This window comes from Argopecten irradians, chromosome 12 (assembly GCF_041381155.1).
Source record: "Argopecten irradians isolate NY chromosome 12, Ai_NY, whole genome shotgun sequence".
Lineage (NCBI taxonomy): Eukaryota > Metazoa > Mollusca > Bivalvia > Pectinida > Pectinidae > Argopecten > Argopecten irradians.
Genome location: NC_091145.1, coordinates 21,455,310 through 21,467,850, shown reverse-complemented (window position 1 = coordinate 21,467,850; position 12,541 = coordinate 21,455,310). Strand labels below are relative to the sequence as shown.

The 12,541-nt window shown below is 34.2% G+C and overlaps 1 protein-coding gene across 1 annotated transcript; it reads right to left on the bottom strand.

Moving 5' to 3' along the window:
- Nucleotides 1-1,436: 1,436 nt before the first annotated feature.
- On the bottom strand, nucleotides 1,437-12,516 carry LOC138336158 (m7GpppX diphosphatase-like). The gene is made up of 4 exons (XM_069285495.1): nucleotides 12,148-12,516; nucleotides 3,388-3,533; nucleotides 3,010-3,234; nucleotides 1,437-2,047 (listed from the first exon to the last, which is right to left on the bottom strand). Exons 1-4 carry the CDS (start codon nucleotides 12,464-12,466, stop codon nucleotides 1,778-1,780), a joined length of 960 nt encoding a protein of 319 aa, XP_069141596.1. The 5' UTR covers nucleotides 12,467-12,516; the 3' UTR covers nucleotides 1,437-1,777.
- Between the last annotated feature and the right edge of the window lie 25 nt (nucleotides 12,517-12,541).

The following is a 12,541-nucleotide window of genomic DNA, read 5'->3' as shown; positions in this document are numbered from 1 at the left end:
TAAACTCGGCTTTCTAATTTGCCGATTGTATATCTTTAGACCCAACATCACAACAGAGACATCAACGTTGCGTTTTGATTTAGAAAAATAATCCCTTGGGAAATCGATGGAATGGTACGTTTAAAATTAATTCGTTGTGTCGCCTGCAACGTAAGTGCGAAACCTAAGTCGGCGTCGGTGGCGGCGTCCGGAAAACGGTTTTCGTGCGATAACTTAAGTATTTATTGTCCGATTTCAACCGGTATATTGCTTTATATATACGAGATCTCATATGAGTTCGATTCTGGTCGAAATCCGTCAATATTTGCAAGAGTTACAGGACTTTGAAATCGTCAAAACAGATAAATCCATGGTTTTAACTTTAGTATTTATTGTCTAATTTCAAATAAATTTGGTTTATTGCTTTATAATAATATTTACAAGAGTTACTGGATTTTAAAATCGTCCAAACAGACAATTTCCTGGGCTTTCGTGCGATAACTTTAATATATATTACATTGTATGAGATTTTAACCAAATGCTTATAGGATGGGTTTGATACTGGTCAAAATCCGTCAATATTTGCAAGAGTTACGGGACTTTGAAATCGTCAAAACAGATAAATCCACGGGGTTAACTTTAGTATGCATTGTCTAATTTCAAATAAATTTGGTTTATTGCTTTATAATAATATTTACAAGAGTTGCTGGATTTTAAAATCTTCCGTGCGATAACTTTAATATATATTACATTGTATCTGATTTTAACCAAATGCTGTATAGGATGGGTTTGATACTGGTCAAAATCCGTCAATATTTGCAAGAGTTACGGGACTTCAAAATCATAAAAACAGATAATTTCTTGGTCTCCGCTTAATAACTTTTGTATTTATTATCCGACTTTAAACAAATGTTGTGTATTGCTTAAAATCAATGAGATCTAGGATGAATTTGATACTGGTCAAAATCAGTCATATTTGCAAGAGTTACGGGACTTTAAAATCATCAAACCAGTTAACGTATTTCTTGGTTTCCTCTCAATAACTTTTGTATTTATTATCCGATTCCAACCAAATTATATGTATATTGCTTTATATCACTGAAATCTCAGATGGCTTTGATACTGGTCAAAATCTGTCAATATTTGCAAGAGTTATGGGACTTGATGACTTCACTTAGTTATTAGCAATATTTTCAACTGTAAATACCTATATTTGTGATGTTTTAAACTGCTGTGCAGGCGACACATCTACATCCTTGGAATTCTTGTTGTATCAAGTAGCATGAAAAAATAATTAAAAGCATTGATCCAAACAAAATTTCTTTCATAGTCCGATGCAATGAAAAAAATAAGTGACATCAAATGTATGTATGCTAAATTAATGATCAATCAAATTTGAGAATACCTTGAATAAATTGAATTTCCAAAGTTATAACGCAAAAGGTAATTTTCTTGAATTTCTTTATTTCCATATTTAGCCATTTGATATTCAAAGACACTTAAAACAAATTTTGAGATGTAAAAGCTACAATGATTTCAAATCCTCTGGATGGCACTTATGGAGAAGAATGAAGGCAAGTATCAAAAAAAGTAAATAGAATCTTTATATATGTATACAGGCAGTTTGACTGCATAGAGAAATGGGTATAACTTATTTTTTAAAAAACATAAAGAACGTCTTTAAATAGGATTGGTATGTAAACTATTAGAAAAATAAAAGCATTTTCTCTTCTTATATGACGGAGTGAAAAGAAAATACAACAACTAGTCATTATTTTTTTTAATATACACAAATGTACTAATCAAAGTACCCAGTTTCTTTGTACTTCAAGTACAGCCCATCACATTCACGAACTTTAAACATGATACTCTTTAGTTGATAGTAGTCTGCTTTCATTGTGATATTGTCAATGATGTCTTGTAAAAGATGAGCTCTATCTGCCTCAAAACCTGGAGCATCCAGTGCAAGGTGTGTGAAATGGACATGGAAATGGTGGTAGGATGGCTGGTAGTGTACATACATCCGTAATTTACTTGACATCACTCCAAACTCCTTCCTTATTGCCTCCTGAAACACAAACGAAAAACATATACCTAGTCAAACCTGTCTATACATATATACCTAGTCAAACCTGTCTATACATATATACCTAATCAAACCTGTCTATGATGATCACTCAAATGACCAGGGAAAAATGACCTCTATAGACAGGTGGTCTCGCTCTTCAAAGATCATATTGTTTTGAAAATCCTAATGAAGTGGTCTTACTAAGCAGGAGGTTTTATACAGAAGAATCCGTTGAATAAAGTTTTTTTGTACTGTAATAGTGATAAATTTTTAAGATATTTTCACGTGTCCTTTTTTACCTACAATGTTAATGTATATGGCCATATACAATGAATGCCACAGTATTAGAGCGGGTACAAGACTCAGGATGGGTAAGTAGATTTATCACTGCACAGTGATGATCAACACATTCAATATTACAACCAGAGCAATTGTAATCATGAAACATCTTATGGCAAAACCATTCCCTTGAGATCTAAGCACACTTTTAGTATTCTACTCAACACAACGAAGCTACATTATCCACATACAATGGCTACAAATCCGTCTTTTTTAGTGATGGTTGAAGAACTTGAAGTAATAGGAAAGAAATGTGATATGACCAAAAATATTAATGATACCTGGATGGCCACAATTCATCACATTTAATGACTTGCGAAGAACTCCATTTTGTTATCTAAATAAGCATCCCCTTTAAAAGCAATTTAACCCACTCACCACAAATGATGAAATTAGATTCTTATAGCTCAAAGTATAGAATAGTCCATTTTAGAATTTCAGCTGTGAAATCATAAAAAATTAAAATTAAATCATATACTGAATATTGAATAAAATAAATAACATCACATATTACAGAAATTACCTAAACTGTTTTCTTACCAAGTAAAGAAAATTTGATATATGAAGATTTAATTACGTGTAACTAATATCAAGCATTACCAGTCTGGGCATATACTACTCACAGTTCCCTTGGTAAGAATATTGTTAAGTAGTGGTAGGTGAGTTTGGTTAAGGTCACGAAGAGATAGAACATCTCTTGTGTGAACAATAGCTACAAGATAGAGCTGGTTCAGGTCCTTTCTGTTCCATTTCATGTCTGGCAGCAAGATGAAACCATCCTTGGGACAGGTATCTTCAAAAACAATCCTTTCTGACTCCGACTTCTTATCCAGTATATTGTACACCCACTGAATCAAACAAAACACATTTGAATTAGGTTACATATAAAACTTAATTTACAACAGCATGATCAACATTGAAAAGTTTTGTGAAAGTTTTTTTGTTGGTTTTTTTTGGACAAAATGTCACCTAAAATGGTAACAACTTTAACTCATATTTACCTGTATACTGAATTTCTGTTCCTGTAGATATGGCTTGGTAACATTTTCATACAATTCTTTAGTCTCACATACGGCAAAAGTTTTTTGCTGTCTGTATTTGGATAGATGTTTGTTCGTTGCAGGACAAATAAGTGTGGTTTTTACAACTGGAAAATAAAATGAAACCGACTCAATATACATCAGGGAATACAATCAGATTTAATAAGATTAATAAGATAATTTATGGATGCAGGCATGTAACGTGCCTCTATATCCATATCTTAAACAATATATTCATACAAATACATAAAATAATAATTAATATAATTAGTTAGTCACTCTGGATTCCAGTTTGTAGCAACCCAATTAGTTGTATTAAATTTTAGAATAGTTTAAAATAATCATCAATCGAAAGACAGTATAACTAATATATACCTCGAATTGTTGAAGACATTGAATATGACATTAGTTAAAGTATAGGGCTAGGCCAAATTGACCCCATTTTGACCCCGCTCCTCAGGCCCATGAGGGGTCAGCCCCATCATTTACACAATTTGAATCCCCACCCTATAAGTAATTACCATTTATTAATGCTATATGCAATGTTGGTTTAGAAAGTGTCGTTTATATAATAGCCAAACTCAGCCCCATCATTTGTACAATTTTCAGTTGAGTATATGTCATAAGGATAATTCAAAATTTTTTTGGGTAATCCACCAGTTAGTTATCAATGGAGTCATGTCGATGTTACGGGACGCCAGGGACGGGACGCTGCGTAATCCCCCATATACACCTGTCCTTCGGACCAGATGTAGTATTATAATTAATTCAGTTACAATTTGGATTCCATTTTGTAGCTATCCCAAATTAGTACATTAAGCATTTCTAATCAACATGGTTTTCAATCATTTTTAACAGGAAATAACTAATTTTGCCTCCAATTTTCAAGATATAGAATTTGAATAGTTAATGTATCAGCTCATTAAATAGTTACATTTCATAGAGTCGATAGATATAAAAAAATGTAAGTGTTATCAAACTGTAAAATAGGTTCTATTTAAATTTTATACAGTAGTTGGAAATAGCCAATTATTAAGCTTTTATTTTACGCTTATTGGTATATAAAAGCTTGAAGTCAATTGTGAATAAATGGCACAGAAAAGAAAGTTTGAAAAAACCAGTTCATGTAAATCGTAGTCCTCCGGAATACCAAGTTGTTTCATAAATCTGAGGTTGATAGTATTATGTCTTTCTTTTGTGTAGCATCTGTTCATCATTAAGTTTGAAAAATATGAAAGTGAGTTTTGATATTGATTCCGCTATAAAAAAACATTTAGGTAGAATCCTGAATATTTTTGACAAGAGCAAATTGCTTTAGCTAGATTAGCATCTGGATTTGATTTGTCCACACTGATAGACACCAAACTTATAATATTTACATGCTAGTATATGTAACACACCAGTTAATTTTCGATAACAAAATGTTACATTCAAGTGTTGTATTTGATTGTATTTGGCAGAAAATAACTGTTATTTGTCGTGTTTTTGAAGTAATAAACTTGGCAGTAAAAAAATTTAAATCGCTTTTATGATGAAGTTGAAGCTCTGTGTTCTATATAATGAGACAATTTTTTTTATTTTAAAAAGACATAGAAAATTGTTTTCTTATGTTTTTCAAATAAGTCAAAAAACAGATTGTATTTATAATAAGGTTTTACATTTTCACTTCGCTCCGCCTCAATGAAACTAGTACAAACTACGATCACTTCATTTCCCAATGAAGATGCTTGGTTGCGCTGACCTCTGAACCGGCGTGAGAATACATTTTGAAATTGTTTACATTTTAACCTATTTTACGCCGCTCCTTCAGTTTTGAATCAACTTTCTGGGATGTGGCCTATCGCTGTGTACATTTAGAAACACAGACAGAAATGTTTGATAAAGTGAAATTAGAAAATTGTTATAATGAATATTACAGATGATTTTACACGTATTTTGAAGAAACTGACTTAGTCCTCAAGCCTCCGGGAAAATGCTGAACATTAGGCTACTGAGCGCAGCGAATGTTCATCACTCATCGAAGTTGGCATTTTCGAACGCTAATAGTTATGAGATAACATGTGTACATAATATTTAAGACTATATGTGATTACCGGTGGAACAATGTCTTGTACATGTATTCTTAGAAACGATAGATTCCATAAAAATACGCTCAAATACCAAACAGGCTGATTTCAGTGACATAAGCCTAACGAAATGATTCTGCGAGTGTCAAAACCCACGGCATTCGAGGGTCGTTTGGAAACCACCAACATTTCAAATCAATGTTTCTCTACTTACTTTATACAGAATTTTTAATCCTAAAACTCCAGTTGACAGAGAAGTTATCACATTTCAAGAATAACACACAAGTCTTCCAGTGATCTGCGACTAAATCCCACATTTTAACACGTTTTATTGAGCCCCTGAAGCATGGTTCTTGGACTGCATCGCATACCATAGACACAGGGGTTGGATTTCACAACAGGTTTAGTTAATAAACATTTAACTGCCAGCTACAAACAATTACCAGACGGAAATACAACATTCAGGTACATTCCATAACAATCGCAATTGATTTTTAAAAGATTTGATTATGTTTAGATACCAACTATTCAGCATTTTCACCACAATCGTCATTTTCTTCAAAACAGGCATGTAACGTGCCTCTATATCCATATCTTAAACAAGAGGCCCAGAGGGCCTGTATCGCTCACCTGGTTTTTTGTTAGTAATTATCACAAGACTCTGACAATTAGAAAAATAAGCAAAATTGACTCCCAAAGTTTAATTTTAAATCACAACCATACAATAATGCTATTGATACCATACAAATATGCTATCCAATACATAGGTTCAGAGACAAAGTAATTTATATGAAAGTAGTAGCCTAATTGACCTTTTTGACCTCGCATCTAATGCCGTCTAAGGCCCCGGGGGTCAGCCCTATCATTTGTACAATTTCAAATCCCAACCCTATAAGTATGCTACCATTGCATTATAAGTGCTCTTCCATTCTTAGTTGCAGAGAAGAAGTCGTTTATATGGAAATAGCTAAATTAACCCCTATTGACCCCACCCTTCAGGTCCCGGGGGGTCAGCCCCATCATTTGCAAAATTTTTAATCCAAACCCTATAAGGATGTAACCATTGCATTATGAGCGTAATCCCATGTTAAGTTGCAGAGAAAAAGTCATTTATATGGAAATTGACCACTTTTGACCCCGCCCCTCAGGCCCCCGGGGGGTCAGCCCCATCATTTGTACAATTTTGAATCCCCACCCTATAAGGATGCTACCATTGCATTATGGGTGCTATACCATGCTTAGTTGCAGAGAAGAAGTCATTTATATGGAAATAGCCAAATTGACCCCTTTTGACCCCGCCCCTCAGGCCCCCTGGGGGTCAGCCCTATCATTTACACAATTTAGAATCCCCACACTATAAGGATGCTACCATTGTATTATGGGTGCTATACCATGCTTAGTTTCAGAGAAGAAGTCGTTTATATGGAAATAGCCAAATTGGCCCCTTTTGACCCCGCCCCTCAGGCCCCCTGGGGGTCAGCCCTATCATTTACACAATTTAGAATCCCCACACTATAAGGATGCTACCATTGTATTATGGGTGCTATACCACGCTTAGTTGCAGAGAAGAAGTCATTTATATGGAAATAGCCAAATTGATCCCTTTTGACCCCGCCCCTCAGGCCCCCCGGGGGTCAGCCCCATCATTTGTACAATTTTGAATCCCCACCCTATAACGATACTACCATTGCATTATGAGTGCTATCTCTTGCTTAGTTTCAGAGAAGAAGTCGTTTTTATGGAAATAGCCAAATTGACCCCATTTGACCCCGCTCCTCAGGCCCCCGAGGGGTCAGCCCCATCATTTGTACAATTTTGAATCCCCACCCTATAAGGATGCTACCATTGTATTATGGGTGCTACACCATGCTTGGTTTCAGAGAAGAAGTCGTTTATGGAAATAGCCAAATTGACCCCTTTTGGCCCCGCCCCTCAGGCCCCGGGGGATCAGCCCCATCATTTGTACAATTTTCAGTTAGTAGCCCATAAGGATGCTACCAGTCAAATTTTTTTGAAATCCGACCAGTGGTTATGGAGAAGAAGTCGATTGTTGACGGACGCCGGACGCCGGACGCTGCGGTATCCCATAAGCTCACCTCGGTCCTTCGGACCAGATGTACAAAATAATAATTATAACATTAATTAGTTAGTCACTCTGGATTCCAGTTTGTAGCTATCCAATTAGTTGTATTAAATTTTAGAATAGTTTTAAATAATCATCAATCGAAAGACAGTATAACTAATATATACCTCGAATTGTTGAAGACATTGAATATGACATTAGTTAAAGTATAGGCTCTAAATAGTTCAAATCTTCAAGAGTCAGAAAAATGTCTTTGAGATCAAACTGAATAGGTTCTATATAATTATATAGTACTATAAACTTCTAAATAGTAATTATTAAGCTTTCTAGTCATAAGTAACATGATCTAAATAGGCATATAGCGGTTATATAAAGCATTGAAGTCAGTTTTTGATGGGATACAATGGCACAGAAAGTAAGTTCCTAACACTTGGAGTTCATGTATTCGTTCCTCCGGAATACCAAGCTAGGTGTTCATAAATCTGAGGCGTCCTACCTAGTAATATGTCTTCTTTTGTGTGTAGCATCTGTTCATCAGTTAAGTTTGAGAAGTATGTAGTGAGTTCATGATAAGTTTCCTTTAAAAAACTTAGGTAGGAATCTCTGAATATTTGAGTGGCTGATCATGAGCATTGCTTATCTAGATGTAGCACAGCATCTGGATATGATTTGTCACACGATACACAAACTCTTATATAATTACATGTATCACATCTGTATATGGATTACACACCAGTATTTTCATAACAATGTCTCACAAAATTCAAGTGTTCAGCTTATTTGATTGTATTTGGCAGAAAATACTGTTATTTGTCTGTGTTGTGTACGTATATAAACCTTGCAAAATCTTTATCGCTGCTTTATCGAAGTTGAAGCTCTGTGTTCTCATAGGTTGAGACAATTATTTTAATATGGAGTTTCACTTTGTTTTCTTCAGAAGTATCCATAGTTTATGTACTTTAAAAGAAATTAAAACAGATTGTATTTATCAAATAATGTTATCACATCCTGTATAAATCCGCTGTGCCTCAAACGCTGATTGACATCACTAATAATGTACTGACACATCAAATGAATATTTGCTTTGCCTGTGACTCTGGCAGAAGTAAAACTAGCAGACCATAGGTATTTAGCTTGCTGATAAGTCAAAGACCCACAATAGACTAATATATAGTGAAAGGTAAGGAACTCCTCCTTGATGCAAAATTGAGTAATTTAGTAGAGTGCAGTAAAAAATTTTTATCAAGACCAGATATCTCTACAGCTTTGGTCTTCATTAAAAGCTAAGATGTTAAAATTCAAGATGATAACAAGAAGTCATACTGAACTAGTCTACTTTTTTCACAAACAGCCTCAAAACTTAACAACAGGCCCAGAGGGCCTGTATCGCTCACCTGGTTTGTAATGCTAAGTAACACTGTATGGTAACGGGATCCGGTCCAGGTTGTTTGGTATCTACTTCCGGAAAAATCATACCTAAACAAATGAGAGGGGTACGTGCTAAATCGCTTTAAAAACTCGATATTATTTCATTTGTTTATTTAAACCTATCAAAAATTAGAACAGTGAAAGCTTAAAATTTTAATGTATCCACCAATTATATGTGAAAATGAAAATAAAGCCTCCTTATTTGTATTCAAACATGTAACCCAGATGGTATTTCTGTGCAAAACTGAGAAAATTGCGTGAAAATATGAACATATCTCAAGATATCAGATGCATTTCTTTAAGATAAGATGTTGAATGAAGAATTAGGATAGAACAAAAACTATCTACCACTTCAAATTTATCGTAAATACGTCCTTTTTGTCATAATCAATGATGTTTAGTGAACATGTAATGACTATAGTGTACATGTTTGGTACGTACAAAATTCCGGTTTCGTATATCCATTTGTATACGGTTTGGTATAACAACCTAGTTAAATTTGAATCACAAACAAGGAGCTGCAAAAAAAGTGTGGCATAATCCCCGTGCTTCACAGTTGGTATGAAAACCCAGATATCAAGCTCAAAGTAAGAGTTATTAATGCGTGTATTGTAAAACTAAAAAAAAAACCGCTTGTGACAAAAATAAACAGTAATTTGGTATTTTGACTAGTTTCCAAGACTACAAAATAAACCAAAAATGGAAGGTTTGAAATAGCAAAAGGCACAACTAGGGCATAACGTTTCGCAGGGGATAATAAAATCCGATTTACTGAAGGAGCGAACAAACGATCAAAGTAACGAACAAGCAAAAAAGGACACACGAAAGAAATATCTTTTTTTTTTTTTTGGTTTGACCAGACTACTTTCGTACGAAACACTTTATGATTTTATAATTTTGAATGTTTTAGCATTATCAGCAGATAAATATACATTTCTGGTAGATCGTTCACGAATATTACGGACAGTAGTGGGCCCAGCACGGATCCTTGAGGGATTCCTGATGATACGTCTTTCCAAGGATTTCATATACGTCCTTGTTCTTTTCAATAGGAATGCTGTTTAAATAGATGTAGGGCAGTCGAACAACTGAAATAACACCATAGCCAGTAAATTATGGAGAATTGGATATAAGCGGTTTCATAAAAATGAACACTTGAATAAGCATCGTTCGTTTCGCCCTGTACAATGTAGATAACATCACGGGAGAGATTATAATGTTAATAAATTGGTTTGAAAATATAAGGAAATCAATATAAAATGCGTATCTGTACATAGAACACAAAGATAATGTGTCTCCTCCCCTAGGGGTACAGTAACCAAAAAATATCATAGTAAATTTTACTTGACTTGATTTGTATTTACAATGCTTAATAATAAATTGTTGCATACTTGTTATAGCGTGTGGTGTTTTTTTCCAGCTTTCCCCGATATATACTTTGATATGACGAAGCTACATACTTTATATATATATATATAACAGCTACCAAACACCAGAATTACAAACTTACATGTATATAAATTTCATTGTTTTCTATGATGGTAATTATGTATTGGCTCTTGCTGTGTAATATGATAATTTGACTGATAATACTGTCCTTAAGTTATCCTATGTTTTTATTTGTGATTCAAATTTTTAACCAGGCTGTTATACCAAACCGTATAGTAATGAATACCAAACCGGAATTTTGTACGTACCAAACACGTACACTATAGTCATAACATGCTCATTAAACATCATCGATTATGGCACACAGGATATAATTATGATAAATTTGAAGTGATAGATAGTTTTTGTTCTATCCTAATTCTTCATTCAACATCTTACCTTAAAGAAAAGTATCCGATATCTTGAGATATGTTCATATTCTCACGCATTTTTCTCAGATTTGCATGGAAATACCATCCAGGTTACATGTTTGAATACAAACTGAGACTTTATTCTCATTTTCACATACAATGGTTGGACATATTAAAATTTTAAGCTTTCACTGTTCTAATTTTTGATAGGTTTAAATAAACAAATGAAATAATATCGAGTTTTTAAAGCGATTTAGCACGTACCCCTCTCATTTGTTTGGGTACGATATTTCCAGAAGTAGATACCAAACAACCGGGGCGGGATCCCGTTACTATACAGTGAGTAATACCAAACAGTGTCGACGAGTTCCACCGTTTGATATAGCACTACGCTTTGGCCGATGAGCAGACCAAAAAACATGAGTTTCCTTTTATCAATTTCGACCTATACCCGATGTGTTCATATTTTCTCAAATGTGTTATTGTAATACTAATAAATCAATCCTACACATGCAAATCAGCTGTAAGTTACTTAAACAAATAGTGCTCCAGGGCCGTTTTCGTTTATACGGAACAACCGGTTCGACTGTTGGTTAAAGTCATTTAATATTTTATGTATAAATCCTGACGGACCTGCAGTGAATCATAGACGTCTCGGCACTAGAGACCTCGGCACTTTGATATTCAGCACTTGGTAATATTGATACCTTAATTTTTGGCATTTGGAATGTTCGGCACTTTTTAAAGAGAATTCAGCACTTAGTTTTTGAAATATTATAAAGTCTATCGCTGTACGAAAAATATTGACTTTCCTTCATATTAGTAATGGGTGTTCAAATTTCGGACACCAAACTTTATATAGGTATAGTGATGATTAATTCCCACTGTATTGTTTATTCTTTACTCAAAATACAATAAAAGGATGTGTTTAAACAAAACGAAAAAATAAAAAGTTTAATGAACACACTGAAAAAGACATGTTTGACATGGAGTTCCATATTGCGTCATTTGACCAGTTCATTTTTGTATATTCAATTTTTGTATATTCAACCGCAGGAAAGGTCGCAGTCACATATTCACATTCAAACTTACCATACAATATATATATATAGATCTAATGCTCACATATCTGTTCTTCAATCTTGTTAATTTCCAATTTGAAAGTAAAGCATAGGTCAGTTACAGTGACTTTTTATTAAATATCTGGACTATTTCATGAGTTTTTAAGTATTTTCTAATTACTGTCCGAAATTTGACTACTTTCCCCTATATGTAATTTCCCTAAGCTACTTACTATGATGACTATCTTCCACAAATGTATGTAATATGATCGTGTTTGACATACCATTAAGATGACGTGGAATTTGTGCTTCGTATGTAGAATATATATCATTTTTCAAAGTTTCCTTCAAAGTCGTATTCGCAGAAACGAGTTGATCTATTGTTTTCGTGTCGAACGGGGTTTTCTCCAACAGGACGACAGCATCTTCTCCCGAAATTTTGGTGTGTAAGAACAAACATTTCTCCCGTGAATTATCGTTCAAAACCTCAACTATTTCTATGTTGCCCAGATTATCTTTTTGTTGATTAGATTCGTCGTCGTCTTGCAGTTTTGGTTTTTTAGTCACCGATTCCATTGCATTTTCTTCATTCATTGCCGCCATATTTTGACTTTTTTATCTCCGTTTCGAAAAGAGTGTTAATTAAAGGCGCGTTCGATTCGGAACTCAGGCGAGGTG